The following is a 21,297-nucleotide window of genomic DNA, read 5'->3' on the forward strand; positions in this document are numbered from 1 at the left end:
GTGAAAAAAATATTTGTCTTTTGCGACTGACTCCTCAATTTTCACTCTACATGCATCATTTTTGGATGGAAACGTAGCTAATCTTGTCCTTGTCGTAGACATATGACTTTGGAATCCCACAGGTTTACACATTTGGCTCAAGAGCCTTTACTTGAGGAAAACCAACTTTCTCCTCCATAGACCCCAATGTTAAAACGTACTTCAAAAAAGTCTTGCACAGACAACCGTACCCCATTTCTAAATCGCCATTGAAGCCACTTTTTTTTACGCTACAGATCCAATATTCGCATGATCTGTTCTTCAAGTCATCCTTGCACTTCAGTTTTAATATCGGAGCAATAGGGGCTATGGTTATGGGGGTTTTGTGGTTTTGTTTGACAGGTGTTTTCCAGTTTTTTTCTCATGAAAAGGCGGCAGGCTCACAGGTGTTCGTGCTTGAGCTAATTACTAATGTTTATAAACACACAGACTCACAGACTCTCCAACTGCTGCGTCACCATGGGAACCAATGACACACACACTCTCTCGCTTTCTCTGTCTGTCTGTCTCTCTCTACACACTCAGTACATATAACTGTCTGTCTGCCTCACTCACTCAGTACATATAACTGTCTGCCTGTCTCACTCACTCACTCCATATAACTGTCTGTCTGCCTGTCTCTCTCTCCAAATCACTCAGTCAATGTAACTGTCTGTCTGCCTGTCTCTCTCTCCCACACAGTCAGTCCATCTGACTGTCTGTCTGCCTGTCTCTCTCTCCCACTCACTCAGTACATATAACTGTCTGTCTGCTCTTCTCACTCAATCCAGATGACTGTCTGTCCACCTGTCTCACTCACTCACTCACTCACTCACTCACTCAGTTCATATAACTGTCTGTTTACCTTTCTCACTCACTCACTCAGTTCATATAACTGTCTGTCTGCCTGTCTCTCTCTCCAAATCACTCAGTCAATGTAACTGTCTGTCTGCCTGTCTCTCTCTCCCACTCACTCAGTACATATAACTGTCTGTCTGCTCTTCTCACTCAATCCAGATGACTGTCTGTCCACCTGTCTCACTCACTCAGTACATATAACTGTCTGCCTGTCTCACTCACTCAGTTCATATAACTGTCTGTTTCCCTGTCTCACTCACTCACTCAGTTAATATAACTGTCTGTCTGCCTGTCTCTCTCTCCCACACACTCAGTCCATCTGACTGTCTGTCTGCCTGTCTCTCTCTCCAAATCACTCAGTCCATCTAACTGTCTGTCTGCCTGTCTCTCTCTCCCACACACACAGTCCATCTGACTGTCTGTCTGCCTTTCTCTCTCTCCCACTCACTCAGTACATATAACTGTCTGTCTGCTCTTCTCACTCAATCCAGATGACTGTCTGTCCACCTGTCTCACTCACTCACTCAGTACATATAACTGTGTCTGCCTGTCTCACTCACTCACTCAGTTCATATAACTGTCTGTCTGCTTGTCTCTCTCTCTCCCACACACTCAGTCCAGTTCACTCAGTCCAGTTCACTTAAAATACTGCCATTACTATTACTACTTCTTCTACTACTACTACTGTTATATTAAATACTACGACCACTACTACAGCTATTACTACGACTACTGATACTACTACTTATACTGCTTCTTCTAATTACTAATACTTCTACTACTAATAATACTTCTACTACAACTACAACTTCTACTACTACAAATATCACTACTGCTGACATTTTTTAAGCCACAGAAGCTGTTCGAATATCAAAATATTCAGCTTTTTCAGGAGAGGGGTGATATTTTTCATATTTGTAATCTTTAAACTTTTTGAATTATTAAGCTTTTTGCAATTTGTTTGTAATGGGATATCTATGGAGAAAATCTTCAAATCCTGTTAATCTTCTTCAATTTTCAAAGCCTTCTTCTTTCTCATACTTTCAGCTACAGACACCATAGTTAGACATTTCAACTAGAAGGGTTTTCAGCAGTGCAGTTCAAATGCTTTCGAGCTTCAACATTTTTCAGACAGGTAGTCTCTCATTTCTGTATTTTCAGCAATGTTTTTGCAATTCATTTCAGCTTTCAGCATTCCAACGCATTTTCAGCAGGAAATGCATTTTCTAGTTATTCTTATTCTCCATCTTCCACATCAGAGTTTGCCGCGAAAACTTGGCATTGCCAACACCTGCTCAAAAAGTAATTCAACACGTGCGGCTTGATCGGGAATCGTGAGCTATGACTTTTATAAGAAATTCGTCCAGCGGCTTACCCGAAAATCGCAATCTACGATGAAAAATCGGCCCATTGACTTGAATGGGATTTCGCCGTGAAGAAAGCAAAAAAAACACTTAACTTTGGACCCATATTGACCAGCCATACTTTAACGTAGAAACATGATTCAAAGTTTAAAACGTAGACAAATTGATGGACGTTATTGAGCCAAATGGACATTTTGCTAGCTAGCATAGTTTTCATGAAGTCACCGATTTAGTTTCAGCAAAACTTTGGGTCTGTTTCAGATTTTATAATGGGTGTGTATTGCGCAGCTCGTTAAGTGCTAGAGTGATGACATCACGGTCAGAGTGAAGCAGAGCAGGAAAATGTTCTGTGATTTTTCCAAACAAATTGCTCCCATTCCCACAATTTTTACTCTTTATACACCATTTTTGGCCAAAAAGCTTGGAAATGTTGTGCTGGTCGCAACAAAGTGTCTATGGAATCCAACGGACTTACACATTTGGCTCAAACAGCCGTGGAGCGACATGAATTCCAACCGACTGCTCCATTAGACCCCATGTTAAATCAGAAAAGAAATTTGTCAAAGAAAGCAGACGGTACCAGTTTTGTAACTTGCGCTGGCGCTCACATTTATAACACTATGAACATAAAAAAAACATACCAGGGCGTTCGGTAGAGTCTTATCTCTCTCACGGTGCACTTATTTTATTGATTGAACTCATGGTTTTGGTATAAAGTGCATTTGTTTGACAGGTGTTTTCCAGTGTTTTCTCATGAAAAGTCTGCCAGGCTCACAGGTGTTCTTAATTCAGCTAATTACTGATGTTTATAAACAAACAGACTCACAGACTCTCCAGGCCCTGCGTCGTCACCATGGCAACCAGTGACACGCACGCACGCGCTCTCTTTCTCTCTCTGTCTGTCTGTACACAGAAGGATTTACAAATAAATGTGACTCACAAATGCACGCAGAACAAATATATTTCTGCATTTGTATGTATTTGTGTGTATTTGTTTGTGGATCTCTTCACATTTGTTGGTGGGTTTTTTGAGACTCCCCTGCCTGGCCGGATTCACAAATACGTTTTTTTTAACATGGACCTATCTGTAGCCAATCAGATGTCAGCCTCATTTTCAACCAATCACATGAGTGCAGCTCCCCCCTCCCCTCCCCACGAGGCTGCCAGCTGTGTTCACACCGAACGCAGGGCGAATTATTCGCGTGATGAGATTACATACAAAGTCTTTGCACAGACACGATGAGACTGCAGTGACGCGAATTTTGCGCGGCGCGTTTGAGGCGACACGTTTTGAGCGACGCGTTTGGGGCGTTTGGAGCGACGCGTTTGAGGCGTCGCGTTTGGAGCGACGCGTTTGGAGCGACGCGTTTGAGGCGACGCGTTTGAAGCGACGCGGTTGGCGCGATGTTCCTCCTGTCATCACTGACGTCCTGTTGTTGTTGAATCAGGAAGTACAAACTGTAGCCGTCTGTGTTCACCCAGAGCTCTACAGGGACGTGCGGTCAGGGTGTGATGATGAAATGTAAAAAACAAATAATGCTAAAATAAAATAAATATTAATATTTCTCTACTGATCTGCGCTATAAATGTAATTTCTGTATTATTCCAAACATTTTTATCATCAAAATCTCTGAATTAGCGCATGTCCTGTTCAAACAAAGAGGAGACAGTGAGGTGAGGCAGTGACCAGCTGTTCCTCACCTCAGATTGTGAATCCCTCACAAACTGGGTTGAGCGCGTGCCTTTTGCTGTCTCATTCCTGCACACACTGTAATATTTGTAGACACTTTTATGATATGTCCTTTCTTTCCATAGAAGTACTGTATTTCACGTCTGTGTAGAACATATTTAGTGTTGCTGATCTGACATTAAGGGGAGGCAAACACTACTCTGCCTCAATGAAGGGGGCATGCGAGAGACCAAGGCTAGGGTTTATCGCGTCAATTAACACAGATCAGATCGACCCAGGCAGGAAGTCAGACACCGATAAGGGATAGAGCATCCGGTAAGTTTTCAAAATAAAAGCGTCAGCTTTAACTTGGTTTAACGTTTTCAAGAGTATGAATCTAAAATGCAGAAAAGAGAGAAGCATTATCTCAATCGAACCTCAACGATACTGCCGGTAACATCAGCGTTTATGTATATATTGCGACGTCTTCGGGCAGTAGAAGCCACACTGTCAAAATTTCTCGCGAAATGTTCTAGTTATTATTATTATTATTATTATGTGAATCTAGGGCTGGGCGGTATACCGGTTTTAATTTCCCATATGATATGAATTTTTCATATACCGTCATACCGGTATAGCCGAAACAATTGCTGTCACTCTTCAACAGGAAGCAAAATATATTGTTCGCTGCTAAGAGTGCTACTATTGGAGCTACTTATGTAGTGAGAGGGACCCATAAGTTATGGTTATAACTTTATAACACAACAATTAATAACCCACAACTAACGCTCTTTAACAGGGCAACACCACGGTACACAATAGTTTGTGACACAAACAATTTGTGACACTAATAATTGTTCATTTATAAAATTTCACCTGAACATCTGAAATGTACACCTTGAAAACTGCAAACCTATCTACGTCATGTTTTTATGTTTGTTAAATTATCAGTAGCGATAACTAAATGATACGCTTATTATACATAATACAAACAAAAACACTTTAAAAACTTTTTTTTTGCTTTTTGGGGTATTTTGGTCAGACACATATGCAACGCTGATTAGACTGTAATATGTGTGGTATTTGTTATAAATGTAACGTTACGTTGGTACATAGAGGGTGATAAGAATCTGTACTTGGAGGGACTTAGGACCCAGGGGAATGTAAGTGAAGGAAGCAGGAAGAGACGAAGAGGCGCCACACAAACAGCTGTTCACCGCTCGCTGAGACGTCGACGTGAAAGGCCTGAAATAAGTGATACAACAGCAGCCAGTGTTTTAAGCTATGCTGAACTTCTACCTCCCTAAGCAGTTTAGGACAGTCTGCGTGTAGATTTTAGGAGGTACGTTCCATACCTAGATCAGAGGTTGCAGATAAGCCGTCTTCCAGTGCCTTATCCACACTGGGAGGGTGCATCGGTTAAACAGAACAGATCTATACCATTTAAAACACGCTTTGTTAAGACAATCTTCACCAACGATCTTTTTACCACTTTTATTATTTTTGAAGCGGGAAGGCTATCGGCAGAAGTAAAAGGCTAGCGTTAGGCTATAAACAAACTACACCACAGGCACATGAGCGCGAGTATACACAAAGAGGCTGTGAGGGCGGACTAGTCCACGTGGTGAGGTTTTGTAGTCTCATTTAGTCTTCTTTTTTTTTTTTTTCAAGTTTTTTTCAAGAAATGTCAAAGCATCAAAATGTATGAGTGGGGTATTTACTGACATATTTTATAGCGTAGAACAAAACAATAAAATATCTTAAGCTTGTGTTAAACAGACACCTTATTTAGGGTATCTAACCAAAAACACATGGATATCAAGACGATGGAACCGAAAGTACAAAAATGCTGACTCCTTTCCAGGTTTTAGGACTCATTCCTGCTGCACTCTGCAATACATTCAGCTGCTCTTTAATTCACCTTTACCTACTTTGTCATTATGTCCACATTACTGATTATTATTTGTCAAAAATCTTATTGTGTTAATGTTTTGTAAAAGCACGAATAGTCAACCCTACAATATTGTCACAATATCGAGGTACTTGGGAAAAAATATTGGGACGTTTGATTCTTTGCATATTGCCTGGTTCTTGGGGGGGAAACTGCCCAGACTCCCCCCGCCGGATCAACAGACTCTCTGTGGCTGCCGTTACACAGGTTGGACTCCACCAGCCTGCTGTGACTGTGCTGGCTGAATTAGAGTTGCTCTGGTTGCTGACTGGGCTAAAGATGTCGCCGGCGTGGAGGCATACAAAAAATAAGAACCCAATCCTCAAGTACTGTATATTCTTATAAGTAAACTGTTTTATAACTTGTTACCATCACAAGCTTGCGTCATATAACTTGTGATCCATGCAGCAGCTGCCTGCACAATATCCTCTTCTTGGTGTCGAATAACAAGCAATTATATGCACATGTTCTATGCCTTACTGATACAACGTATCTGTGTCTGTTGTTACTCAGATAAAGCACTTCTTTTACTGCCGCGGCCTGAAGCAGGATGTTCCAGTATACAGCCCCCCACTCTTAAATCACTCTCTATATATAACGCTGGAGCGCACACTTCTACAGACTCATATTTTAACAGCGGGTAAAATAATTTAGCACCACAGTACTCCAGAAAATAATGTTTTCATTTTCATACTGGTACTAGGGTCATATTACACATAAAACATTGACAGGACTTACCCAGCTTCATTCTTGGAATGATTGCTGGATTAAGGTTTGCTTTCTTTTCTCTCTTATTTGCAGATGTCAGGATGATTAATGCTGGGACAAAATAATCAAGAAAACAATTCAGAGTTAAAGATGCCAATGTGGCACATTCATCGCATATATGTACACCATACATACACATACTCACCTACAGAGTAGGTGCATGGCTCCTTGATTGGCTTGATCAACTTTATCACCTTTGAAGGCAGAAAGTATGGAGTCAAAAGCATAAGCGCATGGCTAGAGGAGATTCTACATAAAGATGGTACAGAAACTCAATTTCAGGTATAGAATACCTGCACATTGGATATGGAGTGATAGCGTGCTGCCATTTTTGCCAAGTCCAAGAAGGTCTCTTCATCAGTGTTTGAATCCAGCGAGCCTGGATGGAAATTGTCCTACACACACACACACACACACACACACACACACACACACACACACACACACACACACACACACACACACACACACACACACACACACACACACACACACACACACACACACACACACACACACACACACACACACACACAGTTTTTGTACAGCTTTAAATCACTTTGTTCACCCAAAAGGCAGTATTGAAGAAAAAGGAGTAAGGATGGGCTGCACACTCTTTTCGAGGTCACTGTGTGCTCTGCTCTATAATCCGTGCACATTGGTATATGTTTTAAAGGGATGAATAGTGTAAGTCAAAAGTTATGGATTGGCTATTATGCTGGTTGCATATTAGCCCCTACACTCAACAACACGTTCACTGTTCACAGTTGGAAGATAATCATGTGGAGCAGCACCAGGCTCCTGTCCCTTCTAGCTGCCAGGCCATTTGAACAGGGTTACAGATCTTGTAAAGGTAAACTTTATTAAAATAGTCATATTGTTTTTTTGCCATGAAACAGGAAGCTGTTGTAATTCCACTCAACATTGTCCAATCTGCCCCAATTTTCCATCGCTAGATAGCAAGCCTTAGAGTCCAAGTCTGAAGGCATATTGAGTTATAGTCATAACACCACCTACTGACAGGAAGTCAGCCTTACGTGACAAGGATCAACCGATTGACATGAATTTACATGGTGTGGTCTAAACATGAAATACAGCAAGGAGACGTATAATAATCACCTGCACACATGTGCGGAGCTGCGAGGGCCCGTTAATCGCTGCTTGCAGCTGTAATTCAAAATTTGCTGGCCAAACAAACTCTAATCTCATAGAAAATATATAACAATATGTGGCACAATGTGGTGCTCCTACTGTCATTTCTACTGCAGTTCTGCCTTGATCATCAAAAATGAATACTTTGCTTCTTGCATTGGATTTTTCCTTACATGACTTTCTGCACTGTTGTTTGTCTGCCTTTGCATAGCACCCCAAATAATCACAAGACATACTGAGTGATGATAAGAGCATAACGGTAACCATTAATAGAAAATAATGCAATAAGAAGTGCGAGTACAAATACTTACTATAAATGTTGCAATGTGTTTCCGGCTGAACTCATGAGCGTAACATTCATCATCTGACAACCTCCTCTCACAGAGCAGACACAGGAATCCCACCATGGGCTGTTGCCCTGTGACTCTAAAGTCGTGCATGACCAGGAACTGTCTACCTGCAACCAGGAGGTAAAGAAAAGTCAAAAACACCCAGTGTGCACATCTGATTTCTGGCAAGACCTTTTCTCTTCGACGGTACTAACCTAGTAGAGGAAAACGTTCGTTGTCTTTGAGTTTACTGTATGTTTCACACAGTGGAACTGCAGACATTACAACAGACAAACATGCACGAGTCAGATGAAAATAATCCATGTATTTTATATTTAAGGCTAAGAAAATATTTCATCACTTACTGTCATGCCTTAAGATAGTGTGTTGTAGTTCAAGACTCTCCATCACTGCAGACGAAATCAAAAACGAGACAACAAAAATATGTCAGACTACTTCATGTTGTTTGAGTTAGCCTGATGGAAAGCCTGACCAAAACCAGTTCAAATTAATCTCACAGAGCACATATCACAGGTCACAATGATGACAAAAACTGGGGCTTCAGTGCAGAGAGGAAAGATGCAGTGAGCTCGTCTCCCCAGTTATATCTGAATAATTACATGCAAGACCAATTCCTACCTTTTGGGTAACTCAGTGTGAGGAGTCTCTGAAACACCTCGTTTGGCATGTCAAATACCTGAGAAAAGAAAAATCCTCCATTAGTAATGACTATAGAAAATGATTTAGTCTGCAATAGATGATTGCAGCAAACTAACCTTCTCGTTAACAAGCTTTACTGTTGTTAGTTATTGCCGTTTAGACTGAATTTTAGTTTGCATGCTATGAAACTGAGATGAAAAACTATGAAAAATAAACAAGTCTGTTAAAGTTCTTTGGCATTTTACCTTCAGCATCATCTCATTTGGTTTTTCCTTCTCCTCTTCCCATGCCATTGACCTCAAGACTTTCACGTCCAGATGATTCTCCCACGCAAGTGTCAGCCTCCAGGGATTCTGGTACAGCTAAGAATATAAGACAAAGGCTGGTTATAAACCAAGGTATATCCCAGGAAGGCAGTTGTATATTACCATAATTCTGGGCTTTGTAATTGCATGCAATGACAAAATACACCTTTGAAATGACTCATTATGATGGATTCCCAGGTTATATTGCTACAAATTAATAAGAATACATGCACATCATGTATTCAAAAATGGTTCACTCCAACAGCAAAAATACAAGTCTGATCATATCAGCTCACAAAAAAAGTTAAGGACACCAAACACTTGTAACAATGTAATAACAAATAAATAAAATATTTTCTTTGTATAGTGCTTTAAAAAAGGAAATCAAAGTCCCTTTTGTGATCTAAAGCTAAAAACAATACAATGACGTCTTGTGCAATTCCTCACACACAAGTGGTACTGCTGGCATCCACACACAGCTGCACTGGCGAGACAATAACAAAAATAAACCACATAAATAAATTAAGGACTCACCAACGTGTGTATGAGATGTTTTTGAGAGTCAAAGTGTTGTCTGAGAAAGGACTCAGTGAAACAGTCCTGACAAGCAAAGCACACATAAATAGGTTCCTTCTGGACCTGAGTGCAGACACACGTCACAACCAGGGGAACGCCTGAGCAAACATATAAACAAAGAAAATTAAGAAATTAAACATTTTTCAGTTTAACAGCTTAACAAAACACGATGTTAACAAGCGGGTCTACTCACCAACAAGTGGCTGATTTTGCCGCAAGCTCTCAATGAGGCTCTTGTATAAGCCCAGACTGGGTTTCCATTCTAATGTTCAAAAGGAGTGTTAGGAGTAGGAGTTCAATAAATACTACAATCAATTACTTCTTTTTCTTAAATTAATGTGTAAATTGAAGCTAAATCAGTTCTATGAAAAATAATATATCAATATGGTATGCTATCTTTTTGAATAGCCAACAGATTTAGATTTATGTATTTTCAGACCTTTTGAATATTGTTTCAAAATAATTAAGTTTTGTATTAACAAAAAGGAGAAAAGTAGAAAAGCGTACCCAGTTGGTCTGAACATTCAGCACCTGTTGGAAAGTGAAGAAAAATATATCTTATGTAAAAGAGCTTAAAATTATACACAATCTGATTTATATATTATGATAAATAAAAGATAAGTGAATCGTACCTCTCTTAAAGATTTTCTTCACCATCTGAAGAAGAACATTAGGGACAGTATGTAAGGTCTTATTTTGTAGTACATCAGGAATAATCACAAATATTTTCTGTAGGAAGCTATGAAAATATTGATATACCTTTTTGTGTGTGTCCTTTGACACATGACTGCAATAGTCAGACATATTCGTAAAGCTCATACTGCAGTTCTGCCACCAGAAAGAAACAAAAGTGAAACAAAGTTCATTGCATCAAACTAAAGTGTGTTCTTAATGTTCCAACAAAATAGATGGTATTAGGTACAGTATTAAAATCTAGGCTTTTGTAGTGAAATATATAACGTGATTTGTTTTTTTACCTGACAGCGGAGTTTGTACAATTCAGAACAAAGCTCTACAAAGAAAAAATAAAGTAAATTTAAGTTGTAATTCAAAATGCAAAAACATTTTAAATTTGTTCTGAAATCTATCAATCTAATCTATACTTTCTGTCATCTTTGTATGACTGATGTGTATATTGTAAAACCTAAATTAAAAGTCAGAAAATAAATAAAATACATACCCAACTTGTTCCCTGGTGTTACGCTTGTAATCAAGCTGCTCTCCTTGTTTTCCTTTCTAATGGATTCCAGTTTCTTCAAAGCTACAAGAAACCACAGGCTCAATTAGTAAATCATCATTCTTGGTTTCTGTCATCTTTGTATGACTGATGTGTATATTGTAAAACCTAAATTAAAAGTCAGAAAATAAATAAAATACATACCCAACTTGTTCCCTGGTGTTACGCTTGTAATCAAGCTGCTCTCCTTGTTTTCCTTTCTAATGGATTCCAGTTTCTTCAAAGCTACAAGAAACCACAGGCTCAATTAGTAAATCAACATTCTGGGTTCCACTGAAGGTCCAGATCATTGCGAGGAATACAACGTAAAATGAGGCATCAAATAATAAATACCAACCATCTGCATAACAAGTGAAATTCACTGATGTGAATTTGGTAGGCTCCAGGCTCACTTGCTGCAACAGAAAGTCATACGGTTTAAAATTAATACAAACAAAAGTAAAAATTTGGGAAACCTGCACTTGTGACTTTGTAAACAATATTACCTTCATATCAGCGTTTGCAGTACCATGAATTTGCTCTGTCTGCTTTGCAAAGTTAAGCATCCTGGAGCCGAAGACCAGCGAGTAATCCTTGTAGGATTCCTTTGCCAGCAGAGTTTGTGGGTGCCACACTCTCTGCAAAATAAAACTGGTGTGAATTACATGAATACCACACAAGAAGACAACCAATACGGATTTCAGCTGTTGAGGATTCATTACTCAACTCGACACCATCAGAAAACAAACGACTACAATTAAGGTAGATAATGCAGCCAATGCAAGTCAAAGCATTTCCTTGATAATAAACCAAATCTGGCTTTCTGATATCCTGGAACATATGGTGGAAATTGCCGTCGCACATTTAAAACACACAAAACATTGATGGGTTTAAGACTAAAAATATTTTGTATTCAATATATTGGACACCATACCTTCAAACAGAAGTCAGAAAATGTAAAGTTCACTCAGTACTTCAACAACAAATAAACCACACAAGATTAGCTCCTGTGCTACTTATGGTCAACAGGTCACAATATTCCCATATTTAACTCCTGCTGTTTCTCCAACCTTTTCCAATGTTCAACTTTGCTTTGTATGACCCGATGACACGGATTCCATCACTCACTCTCTTTACAATCGCAAAAACACCTGGTGTTGTACACATCCCCCGTACTATCTTTTTTAATTACGATTAATTTTCTGCCTTACTTTTTGGAGCAACCGTGGCCCAACTAGTCCTTTTGCCTGAGTAGACATCTTCTCAGGATTGTGTGGTAATAATCGTTTCACAAATGTTCTCTTCATAGCTACTTACAAAGTAACAGAAGATGTGGTCAAAGCTCAGGACATGTTTGATGATCGCATGGGCGGCCAAAGTTAGGTGGCAGAGAGTGCAGAGGTAGTGTCTCTTCTCAGTCTGCCCGACACAAATGCATTCAACAAGGTGCTGCATTCCTACAAGACCATGATCAGAGAAGACACGGGGAAGAAGTTCAAAAAGAAAGCCAACAATGTGTTTCTAGCATGAGTATGTACATTAATTTAATCTTATGGATTGGTGAAATCCTTCCTTGGCTCTATTAATTTTGTTAAATGAGCAGTGACAAGGCAAGTTATACCATAAGAAAGTCCAAATGAATGAGTGAATTTACTTAATTTGTACAAAATTAAATAAACACTCTTCCTGTTCTCCGTACAGCTGGGGTAGGCAGTTTAAAATGCTTTAATAACCTTTCAGCATATTGTAATTCAACTGGTCTAAGAAAAAAAATAGACTCCTGCATCTCCTCTTGGCTCGGGTTTCAGGCGTTAGAAAACATGTTTCTGGAGACTTTGGTCTAACATTTCAGGAGAGAGGTTGTGCGAGGAGATCCACCGTTACTGACATTTATATAATTTGTCTTTAAAGGAATACAGAGATAGCCAAATGGCGTTGAACTCCTGGCAGACAACGTTATGGTGCATCACCGCAACCAATTGGAATAGAGGGTGGATCGGGAAATGTGCATGTGTGGAACGGCAGACCGATGCGGACCCTCACTTGTGGTATAAATGGAGACGTGTCTGCAGCTGTCTGTGGAAAGTATGTTCGAGCCTTTATGACTGTGAGGGAAGAGCAGCAGGAGGAGGGCTGGATTTTTTTATTGTAAAGGGGTTTTTTGCCTTTTGCCAGAAAACTGCCTACCCCAGTTTTAGGGAAACCATCTTCCACCATTAAAGAAAATGTCCCTACCAGCCGAATTTTGCATCCAAAGAATTACATTTTGGGAGACATTTACTGACCAAGAAGTAGATGTTCTCTGTTGCTGTCTCTTTGGTATGTTTGTATCATCACCCACTTTGGCTTGGTAGCTAGAGGGAAAACACAAGATTGCAGCAATGAAGCATGGACTGAAGGATAATAAATAGCAAATCTAACAGATACACAGTATATTGAGATATCATACTCACCACAAAGTACATTAGTAGCTGTTTTGAAGCTTTGGATCATATCACAATATTAACATCAACAGATAGTTATTCCAGCTGTCATTGGATTGTAAATGCTCAAATTTGCACTGAAATGTGGATAATTTAATATGATTGAAAGTACCAGAACAGCTACTAAATGGACCTTGAGGTGAGACCGTTTTCTTGACTGCTGTAGCAAGGTGGAGTGATTATTACAAGTCGAACAGACTGATTAAGCACTGCTTGATTTAGGTTACTGAACTCCATAACTCCCTGAGTCCTGACTAAACCATGAGCAGAAATAAGAGTCCTGAGAAAAATGTGTACATACCTTCAAGCAGCTTGAGAAGCTTTTCATTTTCATTGAGAGTGTGCATCACTGGGGAGTAGAATCAGATCATGTGAATTAACAAACAATTTAATAAAATTCTCAATCAAATATTGCATAGAGAAACAATCATATACAGTACCTTCAGAGTAGGTACTTGTTTCAAGCTTTTTCAACAGATTTTCAGGTAAGTCCAACAGCTGCAAAGAAAAAAAATTGCTGAAAACGCATAACTTCCTCTAAAAATCCAATCTGAAAAGGCTTTCATCCCACCAACAACTCTTGACATGACACTGCTGTGTAACCATAAAACAATAAGAAACAATGGGGTAGTGGATTGAACTAGAAAAGTTGGGGTACGTCCAGGCGACAACCTTCAGTTCTACTGAGTGAAGCCAATGCCAACTTTGTTGTTTGCCGTTTGGTAATAAGTAGGTACTGTACAGAGGTGTGAGAGCGTTAATACTGAGAAAAGCAATGTGATGCTGCGGCCAAAAACAAAACAGAGAGCTGTGAGACTGAACAAAAACAGTAACATTTTTGGCTGAAAAAACAAAACAAATAGCTGAAAGACACAAAGAAGCTTCATAGAGCTGAGGGGAGCAGAAGCATTGGGTGATAATTCTTTGCGGGATTTCTCTTCGAGCGACCCCTTTCACATACAAATAGTGATGTGATCCATTACTGATATAAAAGCATTGAATTATCAATATACTTTCAAATTAAAGATTCCAGGCCTCCAGGTACAAACCTGTAGTTGTCCGCCTGCTCTTTCTTTTACTCCATGTCCGACCTGGGGCCTCAAAATGTTTTTCACATTGTTGCTGGGGATCCAGGAAAACCTCAGTACATTTGGGTTTGTGTGGCTCTAAAATACAACATACCAATTAAATTGTGCTTCCAAATTTCAAACATTGGTTTACTTTTATGATATTCTGCACTTACGTAGTAGTTTCTGCAATGGTCAATCGATGTGAGGTGGGATAAAATCCTATGTGATGGACGCTTTTCCTCACAGAGATGGCACATGTAAAAAAAATCATCTGTCTCTCCACTGAAACACAAAGACAAGCCTGGAGGAAATAGAATAATTACTTCAAACATAATCTTTTACATCTTCAGCAGTACCATACATGGTCTCAGAGGTTTACATTTGTTTTAATGCCCGACACTTTATAAATTCTATACATTTTAATTAGCCACATAAAAACATGTATTTTTGATGAGTCAAATATTACGAGGTCATAAAAACGAGCATAGAAAATAAATGAATAATATGTCCCTTTTCCCCTTCAGCTATCATCATAGTAAACAATCCTGTGTCTGCATAGATTTCTAGCTGGTTGTTAAATTAAAAGTTGTGCTCTCATATAATTATGTTGCTGCACTAATTTAGAACTCAAGGATCAGTTAAACTAAAATTGATTTAACTGAAAAAGTAATGACATGTCAACCATGTGCACAAGGATGCCCTCTTCCTCATCATATTGTCTTCAAGCTCTGCTACAGTAAAGGCCAGGAGTGGTTTGTCTCCTGATGGGATGCTTGAGAGAAAAAGGTCAACAACCATCCAACTTAAAGACACTTTACTAACCTGTGAGGGGTTGTCTGATTTCTTGTTTGGCTCGCTGTCTGAGCAATGCAATAAATGGAAAGTTGCCTGTAGAGTAGATAATGGAAGAAAAGATTATTAAGCTTGAGCTACTCAGGCTAGCCCATGTGACATCAATCTGTAAATAAACAGGTTCAGTGATGAAATTTAGATTAGTTAATAGCTATGCGTCGTTATTTGGACCATCTCAGCATACACAATGGGCTAAAAGTGTGTTGTGAGTCTAAATACATTTAAAGGCTTTTTGGCTTGAAGGTGCTACGAAACAAATTGTTATTAGTACAAACATTGGAAATTATGCAAAAAAAAAAAAAAAAAAAAAAATCAAAGTCAAAATACTTCAAAATTACTCTTGGCTGAAAATTTGGTGCATTGAAAAACATTCAGACCGCTGATCTGTTTTGTAATGTTGAAAGACTTTAATCTTCCTAAAATGAACACATAGAAAAAACATATTTCCACCACGTCTTCTACATTATCATAGTTTGAGGATTGACGGGTGCTCTTTTAATTACATCATCTTGTTCCACAATGAACCAACTCCTAATATCCACATAACAGTAATGAATGAAAACACTAATTAATTGACATTTTCTTTTACAGATTTTCAGGAACGTCGGTTCAAATTTGCACTGCATTGAAAGTGGACTATAGAGAGGGACGAGACACGCTGAATTACACAAAAGAGTATAACACTCTCTTCTTTAAGATTATGATGGTGCCACACTCTGTTTCACCACACAAGCTGATGTGAAGAAAAAAAAAATGAGAGAAAATGTTCAGCATGAGATTTGTTAGCATTGGCGCTTAAATGAAACCAGGATTTTTGCTGGAATCCATCGCCTTTTCTTACGGCAATGTGTAAGCAAAGGCAGGAAAGAAGAGGTTAGTGGGGAATATATGGACTGTAATGGATATTTTATATTCTTATAAGTAAACTGTTTTATAACTTGTTACTATCACAAGTTGCGTCATATAACTTGTGATCCATGCAGCAGCTGACTGCCTGCACACATATCCTCTTCTTGCTGTCGAATAAAAAGCACTTATATGCACATGTTCTATGACTTACGGATACAACGTATCTGTGTGTCTGTTACTCAGATAAAGCACTTCTTTTACTGCCACGGCCTGAAGCAGGATGTTCCAGTATACAGCCCCCCACTCTTGATCACTCTCTATCTGTGTGACTTTATCTCTGGAGTGCACACTTCTACAGACACCTTGTGACTCTGTATAACTGTGCCTCTTCTTGCAAAAATAAATCATTTAAAAAGACAAGTTATGTTTCACAATATTCTTCCTTTCAGCTTAAAAAGGCTCAACAGCAGGTAAAATAATTTTCCACCACAGGACGTAAACAATGCAACGCACAACATTTAAAAAATAAATACATATATAAATAAAAAATGAATTAAATATGTCTGTTAGGCGTCAAGGATGCATTTGAGTGAGTCACGCTGAATGTAAACACAAACATTTAGAAAGACCAAACCTACAAGAAGGAGAAGAAGCAGACTTACCCGAACCCTTGTAAATATCTACAAAGTAAACAAAAATGATTCATTAACTGGACATACAAATCTGAGTTACACATATTATTGTGCAGGTAAAAAGAAATATAAAATGCCATGAAAGATGAAAAGTAAAAAACAAACATTACCTTGATTGAAGACGTCAGCGCTTTTCTGTTGGTAAAGAAGGAAACATGCAGCGGTGATTTATTAAGGTCGAGGCCAACATAGAAACAGGACCATGGGGATGGCCTCATGATACAGGATTATAGTTAACTGAACTACTGCACTAACTGAGTCAAACACAGGACTAATGTTCAAGAGACTGATGAACACTTTGAAGTAGCAGATATGATGATTTTTATGTACCGACATGGAATAATCACATTTCATTCAGCATATATATATATATATATATATATATATATATATATATATATATATATATATATATATATATATATATATATATATATATATATATATATATATATATATATATATATATATATATACACACACACACACACACACACACACACACACACACATCTATAAATACTCATTACAGTTCAGGCTGACGTTATTGTATGTGTGCCTGATAGTGAGGCTATCACAGGTTCCCCAGGTTGGAGGGAGTTGGAGATCAAATAGGCCATTGTGTAGTAAAAAGAAAAAGAAGTTTAACATCTAGTATTTGTGTGTCATGTCAGAACAGAAGGCTCAGTCAAAATAATATGCCATTTATGTTTTAGGTCCATCGTGTCTGATATCGGTTACATGTATTTTGTGACATGTAACCGTGATGTATTGTGTGAATAAATGCGCCTGAATCAAGATTTGACTTGTTGCCTGAATGAGTTCAACTTTGTTGTGCCGGTGACTTCAAAATGACCCTTCAGTAGCCATCAATGTAGCATTCCACTTCGGAATCAGGTAATCTGCGCTCTTGGCCCAGGCTTATTATGTAGTGTTCTGTAAATTGTTGTGTTAAAATGCTGACATGCTCAGAAACGAAATGCATTGAAAGATAATCTGAAAGTGATCCTCATGAACCATAAATATTACCATGTTTCTCCTGTGTGTCTGTGTAAAAGTATCCACTTTTGCTTAACGCTGCACGACAACCGCTGCCAGGATGGAACAGTGGGGGAGAGAGCAGACGTCTCACCCACAACAGAAGTGGCGTAAAGGTGCTAGATAGATGGAACATCTGTGTTTTATACCAGATAGGAGGAAACAATAAAAGCAGAACATGTTCCATTAACTAAGCTGGGGCACGGCAGGAAGTGGTTTAGTGGTTCAAAGTAGCAAACTGAAAACTGCTTCATCGTCCAAATCTTTGAGTTTACTTTGGTTGGTGAATGGTTCAGGGAGCGAATTCTGTGCCAACTCCAGAAAACACTCAGTAACCTGGTAAAGTGCACAAGAAGTTTGATGCCCACCTGTTGATGTGCACGTGAGGACATGTGTGTCTTCAAGTCAAACACATTGTTAAATGTGGTCAGGCAGACCTACGAGAAGAAAAAGAAAAAAGGTTTCATCAGCGACAAGAAATAGAAGAACGGACATTTGTTTACATGAGCCAAGATTTGTGGATACTATTTAGTTTTTTCACATTTCACAAAAGAACACAGCTGGACCAACTGAACCATCTCCATCCACTGATGAAAGCCACGTCATAGGCTGAAGGGTATTTTTACCACACTACATCTGCTGAGAGCATGTTGGTACTTCAACTAGCACTATCTTAGGCCATTAACATGCTAACACAACACAGTACAATTTTGGCTCATTGGAATGTCATTAGTTTGGCAGGTGTTTTAGTCACAAACCAAATTTAAATCAAGACAATGTCTCTAGATGAAAAGTCAGAGGAGGATCACCAAAGTGATTACAATTCATCTTGAGGGGAACATGAATATCTGTACCAAGTTTCACAGCAATCCATCCGATAGTTGTTGAGACATTTCACTCAGACCCACAAATGTGGCGCTAGAGAAGAAGTCAGCAGTAGGAACCATGAATTCATCCAGAGGAGAGGATGGTGTACAAATTGCAGCGCAACAACCTGAAGTAACTGCATTGTCAGTTTCTTAGTGATGCAGAGCAGCGACAGCGAGGACTGGAGGGAGAAGCCCACAGATTGTGTACTAATGATGAGCTGAGCTCAACATCTGATATTCATCAAGTCTAGGAATCCTTAGAAGAATGTTGTTGTTGCAGTCTATGTATAAACATATTTTATCTGCCACTTCCTTGTGGTGAAAAAACTACATATTTACTGGTAGTGCTTCTGACTACCAACTTTTTTTCCCCTCACACAATATGAGTTTGAATCCCGTAAATATGATTTATTTATATTTATATATATATTTGTCTTATTTTAACTGTGCTACATAGTTCTTCTACGTGACACATGTTGGAACAAAACAGGCTCCAAAGACGTTTATGTGTTTTTTTTTACCAACTTTATTATTTCAAAGGAAGAGCAACGTGCTCTCTTCCTGTTTCAACACAAACAACACGCGACGTTTCAAACTCGAGTGGACTCGTTTTCTCAAAAGACTCTCCAACGTGGAATCCGGTATGTTTTGACCAAAGACTGTAAATGAGAAGGTTTGACACTATAATGCAAAACTAATCAATGCGGCATTCACGAGGACAGCTACGTGTTATCTGCCTATTTACAACAGCTGCCGTAACTACGACAACAACAGACGCATTCGGCTGAAGGTCGCCAGTTAACAGGGTCCCTAGTTAAACCGTAACACCGTCCCTGATTTTAAGCGTTACGTTTACACACATTTCCTCTAAAACACCAGCAGCCCCACGCTCAGACATCCACCCTTGTTGGCCAAAGCTTTAAAAAGGTTCAGCTGTCTAGAAAAACACATTTTCTCGCCATCCTCTAGCTGTATTTGGCCGTGCAGATAGTTTGGGTTAAATCCCCTTCTGGACATCTGAGATTTCTGCCTCCAACTTTTTTTTTTTGGAGACCCATTAAAAAAAAACAAAAAAAACATTGTGACCTAATTCACAATAGGCCTTATCTATAAATCGAGTGCAGAAAATAAATAATAGAACATACATACAGCACACATTTCACCCTATTAGGTAGCATTTAGTTTGAGCAAAGAGTCAGACCAGTCATATCAGCGCGCGCACGCACACACACACACACACACACACACACACACACACACACACACACACACACACACACACACACGTTAAACAACTGCTTTTTGCTTCTGCACGTCAACTTTAGTTAGACTCAAGTGGGTTCAGTGTTCTTGTGTCTTAATAATCGCCACAAATGGAAGTTAAGCCAACAAGTCTCATTTCTTTTCAATCTCTAAGTAACGAGTTGTTTCTCTGCTCAAAACATATGTATGTGGTTTTCACAATTAAAGCTGCAAACCACAGATAGCAAAACCAACTTCGCATGCATAAATAGCGCGCGCGCGCGCACGCACGCACACACGCACACACACACACACACACACACACACACACACACACACACACACACACACACACACACACACACACACACACACACACACACACACACACGGGCTCCGACCAGTCTAAATATTTCCCCGGACTTGTGTTCCCATTATTTCCGCTTCCCTTCCTCCATTGTTGCAGCCACATAACAAGGCTGTGGCTCCGTTACCAAGCACATACCTGACAGCCGAGGCTGATGCGCTCCATGATGAGACGTTACTGCCGCCCGTGAGCAAAACTTTATCTCTTCTCTCCAGTAAAAAAGGGATATCAAGTTGTCGTTTGCAGATGTACAACAACTACTCTAAAGTGTCGACGTCGAGCTTCGGATACAAAAGTGTGTCAGCTTGAGTTTCCATGTTGGTGGCCAGACGCAGTATGCGTCTGTTGAGCGGGCTGCAAAAGACGAACTGCATCAATTTGCAGCAGCTGTGGCGTCACAGAGCCCGAGGGAGGGACTCAACCCTCCTCCTCTCGGCGCGTGTTTCCAGGTTTCGAGCTCACGTTCACCCTTCAGTTAGCGCGCTGGGGTCGTGTCGACATGGTCAACAAACCTACTTAGTTGGGTTTGTGATAAAATAAACCAACACTGCAGAAAGTCTCGCGATAGTTACCGTCTTTACCACCAAGTCACCATGGTCACGACGCACATACATGTTGGATACTGCATTCAGTATGGAACCCCAAGTATTCAACACAACTTTGAAGTGCTTGTACCTTATTTGAGTATTTCCATTTTATGCTACTTTATAGGGAATTATTGTACTTTTTACTTTGCAAATTCACATTAATACAATCTATGATCAACAAATGTATGGTGATGCATTGTTATAAATTAAGATGATACTTTATTGAGCCCCAGGGGAAAATTCAACAGCTGCAGTATATAAACGGTTCACCAAGTCCACCTTCACCAGCCACAACGTCGAGAAGTACAATAAACATTCTGGACCGTCCTGCGCATCTTTTACTTTTGGTACTTTAAGTGTAATTTGATGCTCACACTTTTTT

The 21,297-nt window shown here is 39.4% G+C and overlaps 1 protein-coding gene across 4 annotated transcripts in view; it reads right to left on the reverse strand.

The window, feature by feature from the left end:
• The window catches only part of LOC137886281 (uncharacterized), a 37,272-nt gene extending 16,588 nt beyond the window's left edge, over nucleotides 1–20,684 (reverse strand). For 2 of the 4 annotated variants that reach the window (XM_068728687.1, XM_068728686.1), the window contains exons 1-29: nucleotides 20,467–20,673; nucleotides 18,219–18,287; nucleotides 16,923–16,947; nucleotides 16,783–16,800; nucleotides 15,242–15,307; nucleotides 14,593–14,720; nucleotides 14,399–14,515; nucleotides 13,790–13,847; nucleotides 13,651–13,698; nucleotides 13,152–13,220; nucleotides 12,184–12,323; nucleotides 11,373–11,504; nucleotides 11,225–11,282; nucleotides 11,032–11,112; nucleotides 10,831–10,911; nucleotides 10,628–10,662; nucleotides 10,410–10,478; nucleotides 10,283–10,307; nucleotides 10,158–10,181; nucleotides 9,844–9,912; nucleotides 9,609–9,748; nucleotides 9,015–9,131; nucleotides 8,749–8,806; nucleotides 8,475–8,519; nucleotides 8,325–8,381; nucleotides 8,092–8,237; nucleotides 6,922–7,023; nucleotides 6,774–6,822; nucleotides 6,599–6,679 (exon numbers count right to left, since the gene is read on the reverse strand). In XM_068728687.1, coding sequence (XP_068584788.1) covers nucleotides 6,599–6,679; nucleotides 6,774–6,822; nucleotides 6,922–7,023; nucleotides 8,092–8,237; nucleotides 8,325–8,381; nucleotides 8,475–8,519; nucleotides 8,749–8,806; nucleotides 9,015–9,131; nucleotides 9,609–9,748; nucleotides 9,844–9,912; nucleotides 10,158–10,181; nucleotides 10,283–10,307; nucleotides 10,410–10,478; nucleotides 10,628–10,662; nucleotides 10,831–10,911; nucleotides 11,032–11,112; nucleotides 11,225–11,282; nucleotides 11,373–11,504; nucleotides 12,184–12,323; nucleotides 13,152–13,220; nucleotides 13,651–13,698; nucleotides 13,790–13,847; nucleotides 14,399–14,515; nucleotides 14,593–14,720; nucleotides 15,242–15,307; nucleotides 16,783–16,800; nucleotides 16,923–16,947; nucleotides 18,219–18,287; nucleotides 20,467–20,493 — 2,134 coding nt within the window. In that variant the 5' untranslated portion in view covers nucleotides 20,494–20,673. Of the gene's footprint in view, nucleotides 1–6,598; nucleotides 6,680–6,773; nucleotides 6,823–6,921; nucleotides 7,024–8,091; nucleotides 8,238–8,324; nucleotides 8,382–8,474; nucleotides 8,520–8,748; nucleotides 8,807–9,014; nucleotides 9,132–9,608; nucleotides 9,749–9,843; nucleotides 9,913–10,157; nucleotides 10,182–10,282; nucleotides 10,308–10,409; nucleotides 10,479–10,627; nucleotides 10,663–10,830; nucleotides 10,912–11,031; nucleotides 11,113–11,224; nucleotides 11,283–11,372; nucleotides 11,505–12,183; nucleotides 12,324–13,151; nucleotides 13,221–13,650; nucleotides 13,699–13,789; nucleotides 13,848–14,398; nucleotides 14,516–14,592; nucleotides 14,721–15,241; nucleotides 15,308–16,782; nucleotides 16,801–16,922; nucleotides 16,948–18,218; nucleotides 18,288–20,466 lie in introns of all 4 variants that reach the window. The other 2 variants (XM_068728689.1, XM_068728688.1) reach the window with 2 other exon arrangements.
• Between the last annotated feature and the right edge of the window lie 613 nt (nucleotides 20,685–21,297).

This window comes from Cebidichthys violaceus, unplaced genomic scaffold (assembly GCF_023349555.1).
Source record: "Cebidichthys violaceus isolate CVI_PGR_0920_01 unplaced genomic scaffold, fCebVio1.0.p SCAF_42, whole genome shotgun sequence".
Lineage (NCBI taxonomy): Eukaryota > Metazoa > Chordata > Actinopteri > Perciformes > Stichaeidae > Cebidichthys > Cebidichthys violaceus.